The sequence below is a fragment of the Gnatocerus cornutus genome, chromosome 5 (assembly GCF_029298725.1).
Source record: "Gnatocerus cornutus isolate USDA-ARS CGAHR chromosome 5, icGnaCorn1.1, whole genome shotgun sequence".
NCBI classification, from domain to species: domain Eukaryota; kingdom Metazoa; phylum Arthropoda; class Insecta; order Coleoptera; family Tenebrionidae; genus Gnatocerus; species Gnatocerus cornutus.
This window is the reverse complement of record NC_142237.1, coordinates 19318732-19342286: the sequence shown is the minus strand read 5'-3', so window position 1 is coordinate 19342286 and position 23555 is coordinate 19318732. Positions and strand designations below refer to the sequence as shown.

The 23555-nt window shown below is 39.6% G+C and overlaps 7 protein-coding genes and 1 long non-coding RNA gene across 11 annotated transcripts; 6 read left to right on the top strand and 2 right to left on the bottom strand.

Moving 5' to 3' along the window:
* The first annotated feature begins 461 nt into the window (after positions 1-461).
* Positions 462-884, top strand: LOC148175508 (uncharacterized). Of its 2 annotated transcripts, XR_015770137.1 has the most exons (3): positions 462-607; positions 659-729; positions 795-884. It is a non-coding gene; the product is annotated as an uncharacterized LOC148175508 (long non-coding RNA). The 2 variants fall into 2 exon arrangements; XR_015770136.1 differs by lacking the exon at positions 795-884 and having other exon boundaries at positions 659-748.
* On the top strand, positions 627-6562 carry LOC148175507 (ceramide phosphoethanolamine synthase-like). Its single transcript, XM_088036401.1, has 3 exons — positions 627-1442; positions 5469-5761; positions 5807-6562. The coding sequence occupies exons 1-3, from the start codon at positions 820-822 to the stop codon at positions 6223-6225; spliced, it is 1335 nt and encodes a 444-aa protein (XP_087892527.1). The 5' UTR covers positions 627-819; the 3' UTR covers positions 6226-6562.
* An 805-nt stretch (positions 6563-7367) lies between these two features.
* On the top strand, positions 7368-11615 carry Mondo (MLX interacting protein mondo). Of its 2 annotated transcripts, none has more exons than XM_088036350.1 (15): positions 7368-7909; positions 7960-8066; positions 8117-8190; positions 8639-8764; positions 8811-8961; positions 9015-9107; positions 9154-9555; positions 9602-9741; positions 9876-10020; positions 10067-10245; positions 10293-10526; positions 10573-10700; positions 10751-10874; positions 10937-11066; positions 11112-11615. In XM_088036350.1, exons 1-15 carry the CDS (start codon positions 7647-7649, stop codon positions 11219-11221), a joined length of 2406 nt encoding a protein of 801 aa, XP_087892476.1. In that variant the 5' UTR covers positions 7368-7646; the 3' UTR covers positions 11222-11615. The 2 variants fall into 2 exon arrangements, with proteins under 2 accessions (XP_087892476.1, XP_087892475.1); XM_088036349.1 differs by having other exon boundaries at positions 7369-7909; positions 9602-9801.
* A 55-nt stretch (positions 11616-11670) lies between these two features.
* Positions 11671-13202, top strand: LOC148175505 (uncharacterized). The gene is made up of 4 exons (XM_088036437.1): positions 11671-11860; positions 11910-12283; positions 12326-12579; positions 12629-13202. Exons 1-4 carry the CDS (start codon positions 11732-11734, stop codon positions 13057-13059), a joined length of 1188 nt encoding a protein of 395 aa, XP_087892563.1. The 5' UTR covers positions 11671-11731; the 3' UTR covers positions 13060-13202.
* Atu (Another transcription unit) lies at positions 13197-15396 on the bottom strand. The gene is made up of 6 exons (XM_088036370.1): positions 14703-15396; positions 14453-14655; positions 14260-14408; positions 13845-14213; positions 13582-13797; positions 13197-13536 (listed from the first exon to the last, which is right to left on the bottom strand). The coding sequence occupies exons 1-6, from the start codon at positions 15305-15307 to the stop codon at positions 13234-13236; spliced, it is 1845 nt and encodes a 614-aa protein (XP_087892496.1). The 5' UTR covers positions 15308-15396; the 3' UTR covers positions 13197-13233.
* Positions 15397-15452: 56 nt separating this feature from the next.
* Positions 15453-18025, top strand: LOC148175503 (dnaJ homolog subfamily C member 11). Its single transcript, XM_088036382.1, has 10 exons — positions 15453-15729; positions 15850-16235; positions 16281-16483; positions 16530-16646; positions 16692-16787; positions 16835-16946; positions 16993-17435; positions 17482-17591; positions 17635-17764; positions 17811-18025. Exons 1-10 carry the CDS (start codon positions 15658-15660, stop codon positions 17831-17833), a joined length of 1692 nt encoding a protein of 563 aa, XP_087892508.1. The 5' UTR covers positions 15453-15657; the 3' UTR covers positions 17834-18025.
* LOC148175502 (uncharacterized protein C1orf50 homolog) lies at positions 17919-18865 on the bottom strand. Of its 2 annotated transcripts, XM_088036510.1 has the most exons (6): positions 18715-18865; positions 18558-18670; positions 18453-18509; positions 18248-18409; positions 18051-18202; positions 17919-17990 (listed from the first exon to the last, which is right to left on the bottom strand). In XM_088036510.1, the coding sequence occupies exons 1-5, from the start codon at positions 18782-18784 to the stop codon at positions 18053-18055; spliced, it is 552 nt and encodes a 183-aa protein (XP_087892636.1). In that variant the 5' UTR covers positions 18785-18865; the 3' UTR covers positions 17919-17990; positions 18051-18052. The 2 variants fall into 2 exon arrangements, with proteins under 2 accessions (XP_087892636.1, XP_087892635.1); XM_088036509.1 differs by having other exon boundaries at positions 17977-18202.
* Positions 18866-19044: 179 nt separating this feature from the next.
* Positions 19045-20997, top strand: LOC148175501 (T-cell activation inhibitor, mitochondrial). The gene is made up of 8 exons (XM_088036395.1): positions 19045-19134; positions 19187-19313; positions 19361-19478; positions 19540-20102; positions 20148-20248; positions 20298-20441; positions 20493-20624; positions 20678-20997. Exons 1-8 carry the CDS (start codon positions 19112-19114, stop codon positions 20910-20912), a joined length of 1443 nt encoding a protein of 480 aa, XP_087892521.1. The 5' UTR covers positions 19045-19111; the 3' UTR covers positions 20913-20997.
* Positions 20998-23555: the final 2558 nt, after the last annotated feature.

Below are 23555 nucleotides of genomic sequence, written 5' to 3'. Positions count from 1 at the left end.
CAGTGAAACTTTATCAGAGAGTTATCGTTTGCAAATGACGGATGTGGTAATACGCTTTAGTAGTGATAGTTTATCTGAATTTACCACCAATTTAGACCTCTGCAAGACGTCAGCACAGCCAGATAAGCAGAATGGCCAGTTCAGCCTTCAACTCTGATCAGTTTTTGAATTATTATCCAAACTGTGGTTTTTACTGGGCAATTAATCAAACAGAAGATCAAAGTTTAAAAATTTAATTTCGCGCCTTACATTTTTGGCTCAAATTTGAATCCTTTTTTTGCGGGTTTTCTATTTTTTTCTTACCCTTTTGAAAATTGAGGTGTTTTGTGCCCATTAGGAACTTTGCTAGATCTTTTTGTCGAGATTTTCGTGTTTCAAAAGTTCGAATAAATAAAAAAATTAGTGGTATAGGCAACCAATTATACACCGGCCAATTTGACAAAAATGTCACTCTAATAACCTCAAACCCTCAAACGACATGTTTGCAATTTTAGAATCTCAATGTCAACCTGCAATAAACAACTCTGTGAAACTCGAGAGCGTTTTTATGCACTTGGCCTTGCTCTTTTCTTACGTAATGTTTTTAAACAGATGCCGCCACATGCCGGTAAGTGGTAAATAGAGTTCTTCATCTATCAGCTGTGATCTGTCATTTCAGTGAACGGACCACGATCGGGTGATCGCTTGTCAAAAAAAAATGTGTCAAGAAACGCCAAACGTCACGTGTAGGTTAGTCAGTTTATTCCGTTCTTTGGACGTAGATCAGTAGCTAAATATATCGTAACAATGTGCAGATAACAGTGTCGTTCTTTCACGAAAATGTCGGAGCCTCCGGTGATGGAATGGACTGTGGGTGACACAGAAATATGGTTAAGAAAAGAAGGCTTCGACGACACCGTTATAAAGATCTTGTGCCACCAAAACCAGCTCAACGGTAAATGTCTTCTCGTGTTGAACGAACACGATTTTACGACGGAGCCTTTGAATACTCTCACTCTTCGAGATAGGAAATGTTTGTATATATCGTGCAAAGCCCTACAGAGGGACAACCAAAATGTGCTGATGGATTTAGGTCTTATTGAAATTTCTAGTGTCAATTTGTACGCTCCTCAGGCACATTATAATAAACAGGAATGTAGTGAATATAGTGAATCTGAAAGGGTGTCGCCTCCAGTGTCTGAAGATGGGAGAATCCATAGACTGCCAGCTGAAAAAACCAAAGCATTTCTTAGTTTTTGTTATGTCGTTGGTGTTACGTGGATCACAGCGTTTGTGATGGTTATCGTCCATGACAGAGTCCCTGATATGAAAAAGTACCCGCCACTTCCTGATATTTTTTTGGATAATGTACCTCATATCCCGTGGGCTTTTGATATGTGTGAAGTCACAGGGACGTTCCTTTTTTCCATTTGGTTGATAGTACTGCTCTTCCATAAACACAGGTAAGCCAACATAAAAAGAACCCTCTATATTTGCCCATTGTTTCTTTTTAACATCTATTTTTAGTTACTGAGATAAAACAGCATTGTGTGATTGCGTACATTTCCACTCAAACGTGCTTCTGCCATGAATGAGTAATTTATGATAAACCCAGTTGATGGTATCAAGTTCAAAGTTTACACATCTGGATTTTATCATCTGTAAACATGTTTTTGTCTATCAATAACTGTGGGAATTTTTTATGGGCCTTTTTAGACGGGGGAAAATGTACCTACGGTTATCTACTATCATTTTATTGTTCAAAACAACCTTGACGTCAATCACGACCAATAACAAAAACAATGTACAGTGTATTTGTAACTCTCCAAAAACTAATTTTTGGTGAGCGAATTCAAAATTCGCGGCTTTATTTTTGGGGGAAAAACGAAACTATAATACGAAGATTGTCACTGACATGACAATTCGCGCAGTTTTAAACGTCAGCCTGGCGCGAAAGTTGGGTTACTTGGCAATTCTGGGAATTTGTTGGGGGTTTATTAATCAAAGTAAGGCGCGACATTTAAATTTTGATTGCTTGGTAGCTTACTTGACCGTGAATTTTGTCTCAAACTAGAAAAAAAAATTGAAAAATTATTTTATCTTAAAATAAATTAAGTGTTTTTTTCCCAAAGGGGTACCTAACACATGCTTAAAGCAATTTTGACAATTTGACAGTCGAATTTTTTTCAGAATTTCCCACAAAATGTAAAAAACAAAAGTGCAGATTGCGGTGATTTTTGTCTCAAGTTTTACAGTTGACAGAATGTTTCACCTCCTCTAATAATTCTGTATTCTGTATTCTTCGTGGCATACAGCCACTTTTTACTTAGCGATTTTTTCCTACATTTGTTAAACCAGTTAATGACACTGTTGGTTCTGAAAGTTTTCCAAAATGCTACTGCAAAAGTTTAATTTGCATTTTCAGATTGTCCTATAAATGCTCTATCAAATCAAAGTCCTGTTCAGTTGGTGTGAATTGACAATAATTTTTTTTTTGCACGATAGAACAATTTTGCTTAGTTACCGCGCTTGCTGTTAGAACAGTAAGTTGAGTTTACTGGTTACCAAGATAAACAGAACGGTAAGTAAAAATTTCAAAGTAGTCATTTAAAAAAAAGGATTTATGTACATTCTCATACCGAAATTTTGAGTTTTCAGGAGTTATTGAAGAACAATAATGCCAATTATTTGTAACATTTTTAGTTTTATAAAAATAATCGAAATTTGTCTATCGTGCAAAAAATATTATAAGCATCACGAACGTTAAGGACTATACCGATCTCAGACAATAATTGTCTTCGATCGGTAAAGTGTCCTAACCGTTCTTGATGCTTAATATACTAATCAGCGAGAAATCGTCGTTTAGCATCAAAATAAGCGGATTTCTCTAAGAATTTTGATGATTTCGTTCAGATTTCTGCTGTTTTCTTGCAATTCAGCCGTTGAATCTTAATAAAAATTGATGGTTTTGTACATTTAGAGCTCTTCTTTGCCAATTCAAGCCAGAAAACGGCGAAAATCAGCGAGAAATCGTCGTTTAGCATCCAAATAGGCGGACTTCTCTAAGAATTTTGATGATTTCGTGCAGATTTCTGCTGTTTTCTTGCAATTCAGCCGTTGAATCTTGATAAAAATTGATGGTTTTGTAGATTTCGAGCTCTTCTTTGCGAATCCAAGCCGGAAAACGGCGAGAATCAGCGAAAAATCGTCGTTTAGCATCGAAATAAGCGGATTTCTCAAAGAATTTTGATGATATCGTGCAGATTTCTGCTGTTTTCTTGCAATTCCGCCGTAGAATCTTCATAAAAATTGATGGCTTTGTAGATTTCGAGCTCTTCTTTGCGAATCCAAGCCGGAAAACGGCGAGAATCAGCGAGAAATCGTCAATTAGCATCAAAATAAGCGGATTTCTCTAAGAATTTTGATGATATCGTGCAGATTTCTGCTGTTTTCTTGCAATTCCGCCGTAGAATCTTCATAAAAATTGGTGATTTTGTAGATTTCGAGCTCTTCTTTGCGAATTCAAGCCAGAAAACGGCGAGAATCAGCGAGAAATCGTCGATTAGCATCAAAATAAGCGGATTCCTCTAAGAATTTTGATGATTTCGTGCAGATTTCTGCTGTTTTCTTGCAATTCCGCCGTTGAATCTTAATAAAAATTGATGGTTCTGTAGATTTCGAGCTCTTCTTTGCGAATCCAAGCCAGAAAACGGCGAGAATCAGCGAGAAATCGTCAATTAGCATCAAAATAAGCGGATTTCTCTAAGAATTTTGATGATATCGTGCAGATTTCTGCTGTTTTCTTTCAATTCCGCCGTTGAATCTTAATAAAAATTGATGGTTCTGTAGATTTCGAGCTCTTCTTTGCGAATCCAAGCCAGAAAACGGCGAGAATCAGCGAGAAATCGTCAATTAGCATCAAAATAAGCGGATTTCTCTAAGAATTTTGATGATATCGTGCAGATTTCTCCTGTTTTCTTGCAATTCAGCCGTTGAATCTTGATAAAAATTGATGGTTTTGTAGATTTCGAGCTCTTCTTTGCGAATTCAAGCCAGAAAACGGCGAGAATCAGCGAGAAATCGTCAATTAGCATCAAAATAAGCGGATTTCTCTAAGAATTTTGATGATATCGTGCAGATTTCTGCTGTTTTCTTTCAATTCCGCCGTTGAATCTTAATAAAAATTGATGGTTCTGTAGATTTCGAGCTCTTCTTTGCGAATTCAAGCCAGAAAACGGCGAGAATCATCGAGAAATCGTCGTTTAGCATCAAAATAAGCGGATTTCTCTAAGAATTTTGATGATTTCGTGTAGATTTCTGGTGTTTTCTTGCAATTCAGCCGTTGAATCTTGATAAAAATTGATGGTTTTGTAGATTTCGAGCTCATCTTTGCGAATCCAAGCCAGAAAACAGCGAGAATCAGCGAGAAATTGTCGTTTAGCAACAAAATAAGCGGATTTCTCTAAGAATTTTGAGTAAAAATTTGAGAAAAAATGTGATCGTGTCAAACCGCCTTAAGCCATTTTAAAAATTACCAAGTTGTACGTTAATTTTGCGGCGAGCAACATATTTTCTTAAAAATTTGTTATTTTAACCATTTTTTACTTTGCACTCAAGTCCAATTGTCGGAAAATAGTCAAAAGAAACTGTGTATTAAGAATTAATTAAAACAAACGTGCATTTAAATTTTTTATTAGAAGAATTCGTTAAGTACTATTAAGTGGTTAAGAGCCTTCATTAATTTTTTATGAATTTTTAAGGTCGGTGTAATTTTTTTTTGATATTTGGTCTTCCAAAGCACAGTCCAAATTTCGACATTTAACTACAACTTGGCAATCTAAACATACTGGCCAAATCAGACGAATTTGGCTTCGAAACTGCCATTTAATTTTTTTTACAATTCGATGTTTCTACTTTCCGTATTGATAACAATACCACTAAACAACGATAAATATAATTTCGAGGTGCAACAAACAGTCGACGCTTGACAATGAACCTTGAAATTAATGTCGGAACAATGCGTGCAAAACATCTGATGATAATGAATAATCGATGATTAAAGCACGGTCTTGTTACAACAAATTAAATGAAAAGTACCGTGAAAATCAATAGACTGGAACAACAAAGAATTATTTTTATTTTGATGATGGTCGTGGGTTCGGTTTCGGCAGCATTTTTTGGTCTGTTATCAAAAGATATTTATGTAAATCGAAAGTCGACGTCACGATGTACGTATTTAGCAAAATAATGCGTCAATGTGCATAATTATGATAATGGAGCGATTTTTCGGGCACACAGAAATCTAAACTTGAAAAACTTGAAAAAATGGCTCTAAAAGCGAAGAAAAGTGACACTAAAGTCGTGCCACATTTAACCTTCACGGAACAAGTTGAATGTAAAACAGTTTTTTATCACAATAAGAGCTACTGGAGGCCACACCTGCGCAATTTCCATTGCAGCCCCTTTAAACTGAATTGTTTTTCTTCCAGATTCATCCTAATGCGTCGCTTTTTTGCCCTCTCCGGGACCGTCTTTCTCCTCCGTTGCATAACAATGCTCATCACATCTCTCAGCGTCCCTGGGGCGCATCTCCAATGTACCCCCCGCAACTACCCCACTCAGAGCTCATCAGTCTTCGGCGATCTCGCCACCAAACTCTCCCAAGCTTACGTGATCTGGAGAGGCGCCGGAATGTCCATCCAAGGCGTCCGAACCTGTGGCGACTACATGTTTAGTGGCCACACTGTAGCATTGACAATGCTGAATTTTTTTATAACCGAATGTGAGTTATTGTTCGTTACCACGCAAAACTGACTCTTTGTTTTAGATACTCCGCGCCATATTTATTATCTGCACACTTTGACGTGGATGATGAACATGTTTGGGATTTTTTTTATATTGGCTGCTCATGAACATTATTCTATCGATGTCTTCGTAGCGTTTTATATTACCAGTCGTTTATTTTTATATTATCATACTTTATCGAATAATCAAGCTCTTATGCAAAGGGATTCCACGAGGACCAAAGTCTGGTTTCCGTTGTTTTCGTATTTCGAGTCGAGCGTTGATGGAATTGTGCCCAACGAATACGAAACTCCTGGTGAAATTGTGTGTAGTTTATTGGGGTTTATTAAAAGCAAAATCAGCTTCGTTAAAGAGCTACAGAGTCTAACTTCAAAGAGTGCTGCTGAGTCGGTGCAGCCAAATCACTCGCTGGATAACGGAAGAGAGAAGAAACTGGCTTGAGTTGTTAAAGAGTTGTTAATTTATTTATTTATTCATAGATGATATAAAAAAGACTTGTCTGTTACTTTTGATACTGTTTTACATAAATTTTTAGTTAAATTGAAGCACATTAAGTAGTTATACCAAAGTTCGTTGAGAGTAGAAATAGAATATTGGGAAGCCTTCCATTATTCCAATTGTACACTAGTGATAACATTACGATTTACTGCTCAATCTCTAATTTGTAATTACCTAATTACATAATCAGGTTTTTGGTCTTCTTCAATTTCAGGACACATCCTGTCTTCATATTTTGTACACAGTTTGTTACTTTAAAAATATATTTTTCTATGTGCAATTTACGTTTGATTTGTGTGTTAAATAAAGTTCAAAAAAACGACTTGCAAAGACGAGACGGCAGCCTTTAATAAATCATGCTAATTGGTAACAAACTAATTACTCTCAGTCAAAAAAAATGGAAAATTATCGCCGTTATCTTATCATTTCATTGCCATGTTTTTGCAAAACATCATTAACTTGAGTTACTATCACAACACACTCGAGTTATGTAATATCAGTACCCACGTTTAGATTGAATCTAATTTAATTTCAAATTTCCCTCGATTTCTAGTCAAACAAAAAATTACCAAAAGTCTGACAAATTGCTTTTTCTTTAACGTCAAACTGCATTAAAATGAGGCGCGAAATTGCAATTTTAACAAAACTTGGCATTTTTAGATCATTAGATCATCGTTGAATTTGTGGTAATCGTAAAAGTTTTATCATTGTCTGTGATAAGAAATTTCATTACAGGTGCTTTGTAAACTTCTATTATTGAAGGATTAAATGATTTAACCGAAAGAAAACGTGTGATAATTTAGCCTAGAAGCTTAATAAATTAATAAAATGTTCTTTCTTTATCTATCCAATTCTGCCAGCGCAGATCGGATAAACAGTTCTTATCTCGTCCAGAAATTAATTTTATTTGGTACCGAAAGCGCATAATTCAAGGTCACCACTGTCAAATCTCAATCAACAACAAACCTTTGACGGGTAAATTCCCTAGTATTTTTAGATTTATATCGTAGTAAAGCTCCAAAGAGTTAATCCCTCGTTGATCCAGTACCGTGTAATGAGTGCAGACTTCGGGATTATGGCTTGTTAAGCCCCCAGATGCTCCCGAATCAGGTTTTTGTTTGTTGTCAATGTTGGTAGATTGTCAATGAAATGTCATAACTACGAACTTCACACATGTGTCAAGTTATCAGCGTAGTTATTTATGGAAAAGTATATAATATTCAACGCGATGTTTCGTATTTAACGAATGACCCTTCTAATCAGTCCTTGATCTTTCTGGTGTTGATAACGACATCTCGTGTAGTTGCTCGTGTGCGTCGTTGTCCTCAACCATCCGCATATTGTTCTTGCAGTATTTACCAAAGATGCACGCAGTTCAGCAATTTGAAGTGAAACGTGAACGTGAGACTATTCACTCTGGACAGTTTATGGTTTCTACTTTCGAAGCTGAAGCACAAGATGACGAGGACGAGCTTGCCGTGCCTATACCAGAAGAGTCGGATGCCAACAGCTCCATCGTCCCTGTTAAGCAGTTTACGCAAGATGTCAGTCGCAGGAGCCACCAGCAACAACTTTCCATAGATACAAGCTTGTCTAAGCTTTTCCAATGCATGTCTTTGGCTTATAGGTAAGTTGAGGGCTTCAGGGTCATCTAACGTCGATTGTCATTGTTTACAGACAAAAGTTAACATCACCTAAATGGAACCGATTTCGGGGGATAAGACTGAGGTGGAAAGACAAAATAAGACTCAATAATGTCATTTGGAGATGCTGGCATTTACAATGTGAGTTTAATTTTGGTGGTGATTAGTTTGGTCAATTTTTCTTGTTGTAGTCATTAAGAAGGAGAACACGCTTATTTGCCAGTTTGCGTCGCCTTTAGATGTAGATACACACAACAAGCCTGAGGTAAATATAAGGATTTTTGTGCTAATTACTAAACATTGCAAAAAAGCTATTGTTAACATTATCTTGTTAGTTTTGGACTGATATCTAACACTGGGGAAGGTGGAGTTATTAACAATGCAAAGCTGCAAGTTTAACTTCTCTTTATTACGTCCTAATTTAAAAATTCTATTACAATTCATTTGTTGTTTGCCGCATATTTTTTTAATTTGTTACAAGGTGATATCCATGTAAACATCTCGCTATTGTGGTCAATTAAAAGTGGCCAGCAAGCTAATTGGTAGCTTGGATTTTTAGTACAAATATAAACTAGCGCAGAACAATAATTCAAACTGCCAAAGTGTTGTTATCAATTTATAATTAGACCGCCTGAAATACGCGCCGCGTGTCTGAAGCGCATAAACTTGTTGCCCCCGGCGTTTTATTGCATTTTAATTGTGCAACTTTTCAGGCTGTCGTCTTGGAAGGCAAATATTGGAAGCGAAAACTAGCAGCCGTCACCGCAGAGTACAAAAAATGGCGAATGTTTTACCGGAACCACGCCCTGGGTCAAAACATCAAAGACGACGTCGAAATGGTAACCGTCCCGACGCCGGTGTTTTGTTCTCATCGATTTTTTGCAGTTGAACGACGTGGACTTGTTGACATGGAGTTCGCAGAGCACAGAAAACATGCACATGATGGTCGACGAGGACTACATGGGGCTGATGAGCGACACGCTATTTTCTACCATAACGAATCAGCCGTTTGTGTTCCCGGATTCAAGAGAAATAGGTTGTTTTGTCTGTGGTTGTAGTTGGGTCAATTGTAGCAGTTATTTGTTGCAGCGAGGGCCGGTCTTGCCGATTTTATACAGCCTAGTCTGGGGCCTCTGCAGCCCAATTTGGACGACTACATGGACACTTTTGAGCCTCTTCAAGGTCTGCGTCACTTCTTTTAATTCGTTCTTAAGTTTGTTTATAACAGAGTTCATGGCGTGTAAGTTACCGACTGTACCAGAGGAGCAAACACACAACGCTTGGAACTATGCGGAGTTGGATTTAATCCCCCAAGGCGCGATTCAAAGCGCACCTCCTGTTAGTCAGTACCAGCAGCAAAGCGTCCAGTTGCCGTTGGAGAAAATCGAGAATCGGTCGCCCCCTGAACAACTCTACAATAATATGATCCAATCGAGCGTGAATCCGTACGTTCAACCGCCATCGTACCACTCCTCAGTGATCTCAAAAAATGCCAAAAGTCACAAAGAAGTGACTCCGACTCACGTTAAATTAACTCAAACTAACCTCGGGAATATCTACCCCAAACAGGCGAACAATATGTACCAGAATTTCCCTGAACAGAATCAAGTCTTTGACAATCACATCCAAAGTGAGTTTGTTGGTGGTCAATTCTGGGGTACTCATCAAAATTTCAGTGTCCATGCAGCAACAGATCGTCCCACAACAGCCGATAACGACCCAATCTCTAGAGATGCAGAAGTTTAAGTTACCCCAGGAGTCTTCGGGTTATAAATTCACACTCCCAGCAGCCCCCAACATTAAGTTCACACCTCAGGTATCCCGCATGATGCACCCCATACACTCTGCACACTCTCAGTACACCAATTCTTTTCCTGTAAGTTTCTTTGACTTTCGTTTCTTACTAACACTTTCGTTGGTGGCGACTTTGTCTAATTTTCGTTTCTTTAGAAGGAGGATAAGACCGAAACGCGGTTGAGGGGCGGTCAAAGGGGCAGACAAAGATCTCGCTCCAACACAAGAGAGCCGATTAGGCGACCGCCGCTGATGACTGCTGTGAGCGATCCCTCACTGTTAACGCAATTATTAACCAACAGTAAGATTAGAAAGAAACTAGTAGCACTCTTAAAAAACAGTTTCAGATGACAACGAACCTTACAGTTTGATGGCGGCTCACGATCAAATATCCAAGCAAGTTCGAATAAAAGAAGAAAATAGTCCCGTGCCAATCTTACCCCAACCTCCGCCTCCAGCCCCTGCTACTCTTATAATCACAACGCCTGTTAGCATCACCGCCGTTCAGTCTTCTCCTAGTGATCCGGTAGGTTTGCCTTACCACCCCTTCTGGTTGTGACGGTCTTCTTCCAGTTGATGTTAAACTCCTTCAGTAGTTCAAATAGCCCGATTCTGGACTCGCAAAGTGTTCATTCGCCTACCTCATCACAAGGGTCCATGGGATCGCCTAATAGAGACAACCCTCACCGCGATCAAAGAAGAGTAGGTCACATACACGCTGAGCAAAAGCGACGGTACAACATAAAGAACGGTTTCGATATGATTCACTCGCTTATCCCACATCTCAACCAGAATCCTAACGCTAAGGTAGAGGACGCGGTAGCGCAAACAATATTTCTATGTTCCGTTGTAGTTAAGTAAGGCAGCTATGCTTCAAAAAGGCGCAGAGTACATACGACAGCTAAGATCTGAAAGAAACCAGTTGAACGAAGAAATGGAGTGCTTGAGACAACAGATTGAAACACTCAACACTTCAATCAGGTACTTTCAACAATCTTATTAGAATTCTGTAACTCACCTTGGAATTTTAGCAATTGTCAGTCCATGTTGCCGGCGACTGGAGCGCCGGTGTCGCGACGCAGAGACAGCAAAATGCAAGAAATGTTCGACGACTACGTGCGGAAGCGGACCATGGAGAACTGGAAATACTGGATTGTATCCTTGCAATTTTTGCGTCTTTCAGTTTCTTGGTAGATTTTTCTTAACTCGCTTTTTAGTTCAGTTTGTTGTTCCGCCCGCTGTTGGACTCTTTCAACAATTTCGTGTCTACGTCGAGTTTGGAGGACCTCTACAGGTCGACGGTTTTGTGGATCGAGCAGCACTGCACTCTTGTGGATCTTCGTCCAGGTAATTGCGACAAAATCGCGACAGGTACCCACGTATTTGTTTCAGTGGTTCTTAATTCGTTGAAGTACCTGAGTACCAAAACCGAAATCTTGTCAGAGCCGGAGAAGCTCCCAGATGAAGTCAGACAGATGGTTCTTTCCAAAAATCGACAGTAGGTTGTAGACTGAACAATTGCTCATGGACTTTAGTCGTGATAAACAGTGCAAATTTAGTTTAAGTGACAATTTTAGCTTTCTCGTTCATTTACGTAAGAAACGGGTGCATTGTGTAAATTGTACTTTTTAGGAACCCAATCACGAAAAACGGTGCAATGCAAGATGCTGCCTTAGAACTCAATCTAAATTTTGTATGACTAATCACTAGTACAACTTGCGTTTTTAACAATTTTTATTATACTGTGCCTTACAAGTCAGCGTGATACTTTTTTTTATTTTAAATTCTGTAAGTTTTTAGGGTACTTACCACTGTATATCTTGTTATGTATTGATGAGTTTATGTTTATTTTGTGTAAGTGAGTTAACTTCAAGTCATTAAAGTCTTTGTTTTGTTCGTTTTTGTCTCATTCAAATTTCCCCGCGTTTGCGGTATTTCACAAGTCTAGTAGAAACCGAACTGTCAGGTTTGTTGACATTCCAAAGTTGAGGTTATGTCCCACGAAAACAGGAATGGCCCCAAACGTGTGCAGGGCTTGTCTAGGACAGGCCACCAACACAGAATCAGTGTTTCACATCGAACAAGTAATGGACCAAAGCGTCGCTTTGTGTGACATGTTAATGGAGTGTGCTTCAGTGACGGTGGTTCACCCCAAAATTTACGTTCTAGTGGTAATAAATCAGCTTGCAGGTGAACCAAGACGATGGATTACCCCCAAACATATGCACGAGCTGTGTTAATGAACTGCGAAAAGCGTTCTGCTTCAAGAGAATGTGTGAGAACTCTGACAACACTTTGAGGAGCTTTGAGGCTTCTTGCGACGATCCAAAAGCGAGCGTTGAAGGTGTCACGAATTGGGATGACGAGAATGAAGTCTGCGATGAAGGTAGCTCAAAAAGTAGTGATGAGAACACTGGGGAAACACAGTCTCAAGAAAATGGGAGAAAGAAGAAATCCTACAAGTGTGAAGAGTGCAAAGAAGAGTGTCTAGGTTTAGCAGCGTACTGGAAACACATGGCTAACATCCACGGGAAGAACTTCAAATGTGAAATCTGTGAAAAGGAGTAAGTATAATCTCCCATGTCCTCTCATTTAATACTTCTCAGATTTAAAACGCAAAACCTGCTCAAGCAACACAAAGCCTCCCATGAGCCCAAGAAACGTCGCTCGAAGACCGGGATAACGAAAAAACGCAATTTACCTCGAACTTGCGACGTTTGCAACAAAACGTTTAGATTCCACAGCAATTTAGAACGTCATAAGCTCATCCACACGGGCGAGAAACCGTTTTTATGCAACGTGTGCGGGAAAGGTTTCGGTCAGATGTCGTATCTGAAAATCCACTCGTTTATACACACAGGTCTGTCCACAACTTCTTTAAAATTCTTATCTCATATTTAAGATTGCAGGTGAAAAACCGTACAAGTGCCAAATGTGTGATAAAAGTTTTGCCGCTCCGGGGACTCTAATGACTCACGTGAGGATCCACACAGGGGAAAGGCCTCACGTTTGTAAGATTTGTGGGAAGGATTTCCCGCAGTCTGGATACTTGTCGGCTCACATTCGGACTCACACGGGGGAGAAACCGGTAGAATGTAAAGTTTGCCATAGGAGATTTAATCAGAGTGGGAGGCTGGTGATACACATGAGGATACACAGTGGGGAAAAGCCCTACTCCTGTAAGGAATGCGGGAGATGTTTCGCGGTAAGAGGGACTCTGAAGAAGCACATGCGGACGCATACGGGGGAAAGACCATACATTTGTAGTGTTTGCGGACAGGCGTTTGCGCAGAGTGGGACGCTAGCGACGCATATGAAGGTCCACAAGCCCAAACAATAGAATTAATGATCTGATCTCACGATAGTGCAAATTATGTGAATACAAAAAATTTTGTTTTTCACAGTTTAACTCTGAAACAACGATATTAGTATTAATTTTTTGATAATTAGTAATTAGGAATCAATAAAAGAACTGAATGAAAATCAAGCCTATAATTAATTGTCTCGAATTCTTTCAGTCGCTGTCTTCACTGGATTCTGAATCCTTCAGAACTTTCGCTTTATCAAGTTTCCTCGCTCGTCGTGCTTCTATATCCGAGCCTTCTTCGTCCGACGAGTAAATCGCTCCACCCTTCGCTGCCCCCGCCGCTCCCGACTTGTACTTATTCTTGATGGCGTTCAGCGAAATCGCGCCTTCCTCATCACTGCCCTCCTCCTCTCTATACACACTGCTGTTGTGAGACCTCGTTCCGCTGTCCCCTTTCCTCGTCCTCGGCTTACTCGCCCTCACAGTCTGTCGTAGCTTCTCTTCCTCTTTCTACAAACAACAATGACTACCAGTAAGAAAACACTTCGCCATCACCTTGAGAAGATTTTTCCTATCGTGATCAGGATCGGCCCCCACTTGCGACAATATCTTGATCCCTGAGGTTTTCTGTGACCGATCTGCCAACGACAACGTCATCTTCCTGTGCGTGAAACTCTCTGTGGAATGCGGCCGGAAACTCAACTTTGTCCTGAAGACAGCTTGGCCTTGAAGACCCGTTCCTTGACGTATAAACAAGTGGTTGTGGTCGCCCTGCAATACCGCGTGTTCAAACAAAGTCGCTAATCGAATCCACCAACCTGTAGCGGCTGCTTGTACACGTCGAAGATCTCAGACCCGAGATGTAAACTGTAGGAGCCGTCCGACCAGCGCACCAATCTCGCGTTCGATTCTTTCTTCATATTTCCCTCTTTATCAACCACTTCTTTCCACCTTATCGTGTTTTCTACTTTGAGTTTCAAGCGGGCTCTACCTTCCTCGTCCAACGTCTCCTCTTCGTCGATTTCATCCTCGTAGGTCTCGGGGTCGAACGGTCTCGTTTCAACAGATAAGAAGTTGGGAAGTTTGACGAAGTGAATATCGCGACCGAGATCGCAGCTAATTTTGGGAATTTCCACGTCAATTCGCGTCTCTGGAATTGGTTCAGGCTCGGTTTCTTTTTCTTCATCCTGTAAAAAAATTGTAGTGACTCTTCGGAAAAGAGGGACAAGTTACTTCTTCTGGTTGTCTCCCCTCGTTTTCCTCTTCAGATCGGCGTCCTTCACCTTCGCTTCTTGCGGCTTCGTGCTCGGATTCCGCTTTGTCTCGTTCGTCCTCGCTGCTGATGTCGTCGGCGTCACCGAAGATAGCGGCAGCGCTGACCTCTAAAATTAAAACATGAAGAGAGTGGAACTATGCCTGTGTTTACCTTTATCTTCTTTCTTTTCTTCGTCCTCGCTGTCGGATGTTATAATACGATTCTTCTTTTTCACGGAGGGTTCCTCAGAACTGTCCCTTTTTCTCTTTTCACTGTTGGCAGGGGACCCCGGTTCGTCTATCTGTAAATTGGGGCTGTTGGACCTGCTGTGGTCCCGAGACGCTGCGCCCTTCTCCTGTGACGGGGACCTGGAGCTACAAAATTTGTTAATTTTTCTGTTATTAAATGAAATTGACGGTACCGTGATCGTGACCGCTGCGACCGATTGGATTCCACACTCTTAGACCTGTTGGACTCCGCCGATTTCGACCTGTTTGACGCGGGACTGGCCGATCCCGACCTTGACCTCGATGGAGATCTAGATCCAGACTTGTTGCTCCCCGGACTCCCCGATCTAGACCTGGATTTTGATTTATTACTCGCCGCACTTCCAGATCTAGATCTGGATTTCTTCGAGCCACCGCTACTAGATCTCGATCTTTGGGACCTCGCGGGGGACTCAGATCCCGATCTCTGCGATTTATGTGACCCTCCTGAGGCTGACCCGGCACTCTGCGAGCGACTTCTAGATCTTGATTTCCTGGATGATCTGTGAGAAGTCGCTGATTTGTTTGATTCAGCGGAACCTGATCTAGAGCGGGCACTCGATGCGGGGCTTCCGGAGCGTGAACGGGAACGGGAGGCTCGACTGCCTGCTCTTTCAGGGCTGGCGTCTTGAGATCTTGCGTATTGGGGCGAATTCGAAGGGGAGCGGTCGAGACCATGCCCGGGAGTGGGGGCAGGACCGTGGTTTATGGGGCTACCACTCCGGTTAGACTCGCTGTCCGACTCGGACCGCGAAGACATCGTTTGTTTGATTTGGTTTTTAAATTAACGCATAACCTCAACGTGTCAAACACCACAGGGTTTTTGACGTAGGTGTGTTGGCAGCGGTGACAAACTGTCAAGTTGGAGAAATTAGGGGCAAATTCCACGCACAGGTGTATTCTGGGTTGCATAACTAATCACGTAATTTTACAATAAAAGCAACACTAAACGTTTTGCGGCTTTATTTTTTTCGTTTATAATTAATTAGTGCATGATTTGTTGAATTAGCGCATTCTGTCGCTCTTTATGGAATTTCTTCAAATCGTGCAACTGACGTAACCAAAAATCTTTGACCAGAGAGGCAAAGACAAGTCAGTGTTGGACTAAACATGGATGTGGATTCGGACGAAGAAAACGTGATAGAAGAGGATTTTTACTCATTTTTGAATGTCCCCAAAGAGGTAGATTAAATTTTCATAATTTTCTCCATTTTTCTTACTGAAGTTCACAAGTTTGAGCGCTTAGAAAATTCTAACCTCAAAGTCACTTCCCTGTCATGTGAATTTAAAAAATTCTTCTAGGCCACAAGGGAGGAAATCAACAATGCGTACCGACGCCTCAGCCGTATGTACCATCCGGACAAGCATGTGGACCCGGAACTCAAGACAAAGGCTGAAAATTTATTCAATAAAACCAAAAAAGCTTATGAGGTCCTCTCAGACCCCCACAGAAGGGCTATCTATGACTCCCTCGGTATGAAAGGCTTGGAAACTGAAGGGTGGGAGATCGTTCAAAGGACTAAAACCCCTGCGGAGATCAGAGCCGAGTATGAACAGCTAGCAGAGGAGAGAGCAGAAAGGAGAAAACAGCAGAGAACAAACCCCCATGGGAACGTAACCGTTGTAATAAACGCCACCGATTTGTTCAACCCTTACGAAGACGAGTTTCTTGACGACGAATTCGAACCGTGAGTGCCCCATTCACGGTTGCAAAAACTAATTTTGTGTTGCAGAGACATCTTTCAAAGAGTCCCCAACATTGAGGTTTCCTCCATGCAATTTTCACAGTCCGTTGATTTTCCTTTGACTCAGAAAGACACTTGTACGTTATCGGGACAGTTGCAGACCCAAAATGGGACAGGAGGCGGCGCAGTCAACCTCAGCTGGAGGCACATCTACTCCCATAAAAGTTGGGCGGAAGTTGAAATGGCTGCCGGTACTTGATACGATTGCAAAAACAGTTTATTAGTGGGTTTTTACAGGCAGTGGACCGTCAATATCCTTCAAGGGGTTTAGGACTTTAACTAAGAGGTTTTTCTGGAACGGAGGCGCAGTCCTGCAGTTTACTCCTGAGGGAATTCGACCGGGAGTCATGTCAAGTATGTTTAACCGTATTGTGTTCTTTCACTAAGAGGTTTTTGTAGCGCTGGCGATGCAAATCGATAAACATTCTGTGGGGTACTTGAGTTACCAGGGCGGGATTAGGAGTATAGTTTCCACGTCCATAGTCAGGGATACTGGTAATACTAGTCCGCGGTTTTAAATGGTTTTAACGCCTCGTTTTTAGAGTTCAATCATTACAATCTGTCCATACAAGTGGGGCTTCCGCACTCTTACATTTCCTTGAATTACACTCGGAAAATGTTAAGCCAGGAGCTGAAACTGAAGATTTCCATCAAGTAAGTATGATGACTCCACGTTGTGGTACTTAAAGGACCGTTGTAGAGCCGGCACGTTTGGGGGCGTCGTAGAATACGGAGCTGAGAAGAAAATATCAAAACACAGTAACCTGTCTTTTGCTGTAACAGTGGGCGTCCCATCGGGAGTGAAATTAAAGATTCGTTTAACAAGAGCCAATCAGGTCTACAATTTCCCTATTCACCTCTGTGAAGAGATAATGCCATCGCCTGTCTTTTACGCCACAGCAGTGCCCTTAATAGTGTATATAGTAGTTAAAAAAGGTTTCGTTGAGCCCTTCCTCAAAGAGCAGAAGGCGAAAAAAGTCGAGAAACAAAGGCAGAATAATTTCAACAAGCTTCTGGAGAAACGGAAGGAAGCGCAGGCAGCTCAGGATTTGATGACGGCGACGTATACAAGGATTAAAGAGGATGAAGAAAGGAAAAAAGGATTGGTCATCATAAAGGCGATCTACGGGAAAATCTCAACAGGTCTGTTGGTGTCTGTAAGCTTCATTTGAGAATTTTTCCCTTTAAGATCCTAACGAAACTGGCGATCATGAGATCACAAGCGAAGTAGTTGATGTCACGATTCCTATACAGTGCATAGTCAAAGACAGCAAACTTGTGATGCACGAGAACACCAAGGTAACATCCGTTTTAATTGAGCCCCAATAATTCCCGATTTTAGAGTCAATTACCGGGATTTTTTGATCCGGCGATAGGCGAAGATAAAATGTTACATGTGATTTACAATTATCGGGAACAACCCTATGAAGTTACCATCAACGACAACGAGTCCTTGAGGTTACCGAAAAATTGTAAGTATTCAAAGTGACTTTATTTTATTCTAATCGCACTTTCTAGCTCATCGCGTAAACGTAACATAGTAAAGACGCAACTCTGCTAGTTTTGTTTAGAAGAAATTGTGATAAAGTTTAGTTATCAGCTCAATTGGTACACTGTTTGTGCTATATATTGTACCAATGTGTTCAAGTGGAGGACTGCTGGTTTTAAACTTTTACAAGCCGAAGATTGTTGCTTAGTCTTGTTAATTTTAAAAAATACACTGTTATATACAAGATGTTCTTAATTTGGACCACTTACAGTTAACTGAGAGCCTGCAGGGGCATCCCAAACATTTCTCTTAAAAAGTTGATTCCATGGTATTTACCATTGAGAAGTTTAGCAGGGGTCCAACTTGAGTCAGCCTCAAGCAAAAAACTCCCCAGGTAACTGTGAGGAACAGTCTGCCATTCCTACAAAAGAATAATATTAAAGTTCTTTGACAAGTGAATCCTCACCTCTGGAGATAACATTCCAAAGTATCTCTGTCCTGATGGTCGTTCATATAAATGGTAAATATTTCCAGGCTTCTTCACAAAGTTACAGGCGACATTGTGAAGATCTATGCTAAGTTTAGTCTCTTCAAAGACATCCACCATCAAATCTTGTAAATTTTTCATCTAAAACAGATTTTTAGTCTGTTCCTATGACAGTGCCTCGTACCTGTCTTCCAATAATATCTAATTTGTTTCTCGCATTTGCTTGGATAGCGTTGGAGACCTAAGAATCGTTTTACTACCAGTAAACTATTTTTAGTGTGAACATTACATGAGAAGCACCTGCTGACAACTCCATAGAATCTGAGAATGTCTTCTTAGCCACTGCGACGGGGCTTACCAAGGAAACTCCAAGGGGGTGCTTCTCTCTTTCCACCAAAACCACTGAAAAACTGCATGAATGGAACGTTTAATAGCATGGAGCTCACCTTTGGAGTCTGGTTCACTGTCATCCCGAAAGAGCTGAGGAATATCGGTGGATTCGATGGAACGTTTCATTTTTAAAAATTGCGTTTGATAAATAAAATGTTTCCTTGACGTTTGTTTTGATTGGACATAACCTCAAAATCCAACCCAAGAAAGCAAAAACCCCAAGTTTGCTTAAGCGTTAACGCTCGTGCAATTCTATCAAAATGAATGGTTATCGCTAGGTTATTACAAAATAATTTGAATTTATTAAATTTGAATAAGAAATTGAGAATAAAAGCTGGTTTTCCTTTTCTGATTTGAATATCCCCGACTTTTTGTTTGACAGTTGTTGTAAACATCAAAAACATAACCTCAAACTATTGCGTCACTGGACGATGATCGTTTCATTTCTCAAAAATGCTGCACTCTCTGCGAATGTAGTGAGTACTGTCTCTAAAAAGTGGTAAGAAAACCCACAAAATTTCCTTTCAGCGGCGAGGTCCACCAAAAATTCGTCACATGCATTCGTCAGTTGACGACCACCGAAGTCTCCACAGCCCTCCGCCCCTTTTATTTCAATGTCCACCCGGATCTTTTCGGCCAGTACCCCATTCAACGGGTAAGCAGTGCTACCACCCATGATTTTGACTTTTTCATTTTTTTTAGGCCATAAATGAGAATTCCCTCAAACAACTTAGTTCAATTATTGAGATGCTCCAGGCGAAGCGTTCGATCAAACCCACGAATCTTCAATTCTACCTCCGTGATAAAAAATGTGAAGAAGGTAAAATGTTCGTATTATTGAGCTCGAAAAAGTCACAATTTTGACCCCAACTTCTTAATAGGAACATTTCGACTTATCAGAATAGATCTGCGAGAACGCGACGTTCGCGAGGCTGTGCTGAAAATACTCAAAACGTGCGACCTGCCGACGGAATATGTCGACAAGATTCCAAAGCCTCCGGAAGTTAAAGAAACCGTGCGAATTAACGCCAGTAATATTGATTTTTCCAAAGTTAACGAGAATGATCCGGTTTTTGGTCCCATTGTCATGAGGCGAAAGATGAACGAAGCGAAAGAAGCGCTGAGACTGAGAAATTGGCTCGCTAAGAACTACGAAAGTGCCTTGGAGAAGTTGGAAGCAAACAGACCTCTGAGGGAAGAAGTGGACCGCTTACGCAATCAAATTTCACAAAAATGGAAGCTCATTGAAGTTCGTTGGGACTGCGGGTGGAACGTTACGCATTTCAGAGGTTGCTTGCAAAGTTTCATGGCTTTGGCTGAGCAACATCCTGAAGTTATGCACGTTTTGAGGGGGCGCACGCTCGTTTTCGCCCCTTTTACAGGGATAAGTCTAGAAGGACATATCATGCTAAACAGTGGAGAAGTTAGACACAATTGGCTGGATGTAAGTTGAGTTTAGACACACGGCAGTTTTCATCTCTAATTTCAGCTTATTAAAAATGTGAAAAAATACGACGCCACGTTATTTAGAATACCCGGATTTGAAAAGTCAGTTTCTCAAGTTTTAAGAGGCATTAAAGTAGGCAGAAGGTAAAAAAATCGAGTTTAAATGAAGTCAGCTCTGATGTATGACTTGCAGGAAATTCATGCCCAAAGTTCTTGCTGGAGAATATGAGCGAAATTTGCAGCAAATTACAACCTCTTTGAGCGACTATAGAGGCAGAAGGGGCTTCCCTAAGCAATGGCCAAATACGTTAGAAGACTACGAAATCGTAGTAGAGACGTAACAAATCATATTTTTTCGTTTTATAGATATTTTACTCCCAATTTTTAGTGAAGCTGGCCCTGTTATGGTGTCCCCAACTGGACAGTTTATAGTCCCCTCTTCTATTCCAGGCTTCCTATTGGTCAATTTCATTACAAAAAATCTAGAGGAAGCTAAAGAAAAGGCGCAAGTCTACACAAAGTGAGAGACCTAATTTCATTGTTTTCTTTTTCTCTGACTTCTTTGCGTTTCAGTAATAAACATGTGGAACGGTCTCTTAAAAAACAATGTATTACCGAATTTCAATTGTTTGCGCTTCAAAAAGACGACAATGTGACACCAGACGTCATGATTAAATGCTGTGAACACCTGTTGGAGAAAAAAGATGTAATTCGACAATTTCTCAGAGGAATACACTTAAATATCGCAACTTATTATTCTGTTTTATCAGATGGAGTTGTCTGTATTCCTTGGAATTGGAAACTGTGATCTTTAGTAGTAAAACTGTATGTAAAAAATGTGGAAATACGATGTAGATTTTACGTTATTTCGAATAAACAAATTTTAAACCCAACATGTGATTTACTCTTCGGTATTTAAGGGTCTACGAGCCTGCCCGAAAATTTCTGTTTGAAAAGTATGCAACTTTAACAACACCTTTGATTGACAGCTGCCAAAAGGGATTACCGAGGATTTGGTAATGAGGGGATCATAAACTTTATGGAAACGGTCGCTTGACCTGCACATTTCCTAAGAAACCCAGCGGTTGGAACAATAAATTCGTGTTGGACCAAAGATGAGTTTAAATATCAGGATTTGAGTTTCTCTGCGTTTTGAGCCCGTGAAATTTCTGTTTCTAGTAGGTAAAAATTTTACGGGCGTAATTTTTTTTTTCAATTAATGGAAAATGTATGTATAAAATCCGCAAATTTCCAGTTTCCATAGTACGTAATGGCAGAATGTTTTTTAATTGAAAAATGTAATTTTCGTAAATGTAGTCCGAAATTTTTCCTCACTGGTCGCCGGGGAAAGTTTAAAATTACTTATTATTTTATTATTTTTATTTGAGAAAAACGCATTTAATTTTTTTTAACCAAACCTTTTACCTGACACATGAGTTTTTGGGCCTTTTTTATTTTGTTGTTTTCTGTGATTTAAAAATTAACTCTTCATAATACATCCCGATAATCAATAAAAATAGTTCCCTAATTCATTTTTAACAATTTTAACATTTTAAATTATCATAGTTTCTATATTGGTTAATATTTTTTAAGTCAGAACCACACAGGAAAAGCAAAATTGTCGTTTAATGTTATTATGCAAAAAACTATTTTTTAAAAACCTGTATCCACTTGTGTCTTTAATTGTACGAATTTTACATAAAAATCCTCATCTCTAATAAGCTACCTGCTACCGGTGGATTTTACACTTAACCAATAAGACAATTTGCTTTCAAAAATGTTTTGCTTTAAAAAATCCCGAGATTAACACCATAATTTCCATTTCAAGAAAATATTGCAAATCCCTAAACTCCAATCATCCAAAAGCAATTAAAAACGAATTTGAGTTTCTTAGCTTACCTACTTAGAAAAAGACATTTAGAGGGTGATAGCCCCACTTCTTTATCCCACTACAACAACAAATAAAGGGATGAAAGCCCTATGTATAAATATCTTGAAAAAAAATATTTAAATTCTTTCAGTCTGTGAACACTTGTGTTTTTGACTGTGCTCGACTTCTGAATCAATTTACTTTTCTAAATCTCTTTAGTGAGTTTTGTTGTTCAAAGTGGGTGAGTTGCTTGTATCAGAATTGCTGTTTATTACAGATATAGAGAGTGTTTATCGTTGCTGGCAAATTTTTGTTTTTTAGATTAGATTATTATTTGCTTTTAATTATTTTATTTTACAATGGCGAACGGTTCAATAAATCATGTAAGCACATCAGTTAAACGAAAAAGTAGAAAGCAAATTGCGAAGCGGTTATGGAAAAATGTTAGAAAGAGTTCCAAAAGTGAAAATGTAAATAGCGGTTTTGAGTCAGAGTTATCGGACGATGTCTTTGAAATAGAAAATGTTTCCAATAATACAAATTTTTCTCTCAGTGGTCGTAGAATTGTAGATATAAATCATTTGTTTAATACTATAAAAAATTTAAAACACGATCAATTTAATTGCAATTTTCAGAACTTTGATATAATTGCGGAAAAACGAATAGGTTTAAAAAGTATATTTACGTATAAGTGTAACGTGTGTAGAATTGTAGATACTTTCAGTTCAGAACCAGAAAATGCTAGATGTGAAATTAATGAATCTATTGTTTGCGGAAATGTTGCTGTAGGTGGGGGTCATGCGCAATTAACGGAATTTTGTGCCGCTTTAGATATTCCACAAATGAGTTCTAAAAAATACGTTAACACGGAAAGAAAAGTTTTTGAAAAAACACAAACATTGGCTATTGATGAAATGCTATCTGCTGGACAAGAAGAAAGTAAATTAGCGGTGGAATTAGGTGATATTGATGCTGATGGGGTACCTTTTATTACTGTAATTGTTGATGGAGCATGGTCCAAGCGTTCTTATAAGTCTAATTATAATGCTTTATCGGGAGTTGGATGTGTAATCGGTGCGAGAACCAAAAAAATTTTATATGTGGCTGTTAAAAATAAATTATGCAAGTTTTGTAAACGATTCAAGACTGATAAGAAATCAGTGCCCCGCCATAAATGTTTTGCAAATTGGAAAAAATCATCCACATCAATGGAGGCAGGTGTTATTTTAGAGGCTTTTAAAAAGTCTGTTCAGATGCATAATTTAAGATTTAAATTTATTATCGGTGATGGAGACAGTAGTGTGTATAAGAAAATTCAAGCAGCAAGACTATATGGACCAACATATTTTATTCAAAAAATTGAGTGTAGAAATCATGTTTTAAGAAATTATTGTACAAAATTGCGCGAAATTTCAAAAATTCCCAGAACAGACCTTCAAGTTAGAAATTTTTTCTGTACGATATATTTTTACCTGCATTAAATAGAGTCGCGAATTTGTCAGTTAGTTTACTTTACGACGTGGATAATAACATAGTGGAATGTTTCAATTCTGTCGTTAATAAATTTGTAGGTGGGAAACG

What these genes read in the sequence shown, in the direction of transcription:
- LOC148175507 (XM_088036401.1), top strand. Translation starts at nt 820, where the DNA reads ATGTCGGAGCCTCCGGTGATGGAATGGACTGTGGGTGACACAGAAATA. An exon ending in CTGCTCTTCCATAAACACAG is followed by an intron (nt 1,443 to 5,468) that starts GTAAGCCAACAT and finishes TTTTTCTTCCAG; the next exon opens with ATTCATCCTAATGCGTCGCT. An exon ending in GAATTTTTTTATAACCGAAT is followed by an intron (nt 5,762 to 5,806) that starts GTGAGTTATTGT and finishes TCTTTGTTTTAG; the next exon opens with ATACTCCGCGCCATATTTAT.
- Mondo (XM_088036349.1), top strand. Translation starts at nt 7,647, where the DNA reads ATGCACGCAGTTCAGCAATTTGAAGTGAAACGTGAACGTGAGACTATT. An exon ending in CACTTTTGAGCCTCTTCAAG is followed by an intron (nt 9,108 to 9,153) that starts GTCTGCGTCACT and finishes TGTTTATAACAG; the next exon opens with AGTTCATGGCGTGTAAGTTA. An exon ending in ACCAGAATCCTAACGCTAAG is followed by an intron (nt 10,527 to 10,572) that starts GTAGAGGACGCG and finishes GTTCCGTTGTAG; the next exon opens with TTAAGTAAGGCAGCTATGCT.
- LOC148175505 (XM_088036437.1), top strand. Translation starts at nt 11,732, where the DNA reads ATGGCCCCAAACGTGTGCAGGGCTTGTCTAGGACAGGCCACCAACACA. An exon ending in TGTGAAATCTGTGAAAAGGA is followed by an intron (nt 12,284 to 12,325) that starts GTAAGTATAATC and finishes AATACTTCTCAG; the next exon opens with ATTTAAAACGCAAAACCTGC. An exon ending in CCACTCGTTTATACACACAG is followed by an intron (nt 12,580 to 12,628) that starts GTCTGTCCACAA and finishes TTAAGATTGCAG; the next exon opens with GTGAAAAACCGTACAAGTGC.
- Atu (XM_088036370.1), bottom strand. Translation starts at nt 15,307, where the DNA reads ATGTCTTCGCGGTCCGAGTCGGACAGCGAGTCTAACCGGAGTGGTAGC. An exon ending in TCGCAGCGGTCACGATCACG is followed by an intron (nt 14,656 to 14,702) that starts GTACCGTCAATT and finishes CAAATTTTGTAG; the next exon opens with CTCCAGGTCCCCGTCACAGG. An exon ending in ATAGGAAAAATCTTCTCAAG is followed by an intron (nt 13,537 to 13,581) that starts GTGATGGCGAAG and finishes TGTTGTTTGTAG; the next exon opens with AAAGAGGAAGAGAAGCTACG.
- LOC148175503 (XM_088036382.1), top strand. Translation starts at nt 15,658, where the DNA reads ATGGATGTGGATTCGGACGAAGAAAACGTGATAGAAGAGGATTTTTAC. An exon ending in CTTGACGACGAATTCGAACC is followed by an intron (nt 16,236 to 16,280) that starts GTGAGTGCCCCA and finishes TTTGTGTTGCAG; the next exon opens with AGACATCTTTCAAAGAGTCC. An exon ending in GGAAGTTGAAATGGCTGCCG is followed by an intron (nt 16,484 to 16,529) that starts GTACTTGATACG and finishes GGGTTTTTACAG; the next exon opens with GCAGTGGACCGTCAATATCC.
- LOC148175502 (XM_088036510.1), bottom strand. Translation starts at nt 18,784, where the DNA reads ATGAAACGTTCCATCGAATCCACCGATATTCCTCAGCTCTTTCGGGAT. An exon ending in CAGTGAACCAGACTCCAAAG is followed by an intron (nt 18,671 to 18,714) that starts GTGAGCTCCATG and finishes GCAGTTTTTCAG; the next exon opens with TGGTTTTGGTGGAAAGAGAG. An exon ending in TAGATATTATTGGAAGACAG is followed by an intron (nt 18,410 to 18,452) that starts GTACGAGGCACT and finishes AATCTGTTTTAG; the next exon opens with ATGAAAAATTTACAAGATTT.
- LOC148175501 (XM_088036395.1), top strand. Translation starts at nt 19,112, where the DNA reads ATGCTGCACTCTCTGCGAATGTA. An exon ending in CTGCACTCTCTGCGAATGTA is followed by an intron (nt 19,135 to 19,186) that starts GTGAGTACTGTC and finishes ATTTCCTTTCAG; the next exon opens with CGGCGAGGTCCACCAAAAAT. An exon ending in TTAGACACAATTGGCTGGAT is followed by an intron (nt 20,103 to 20,147) that starts GTAAGTTGAGTT and finishes CTCTAATTTCAG; the next exon opens with CTTATTAAAAATGTGAAAAA.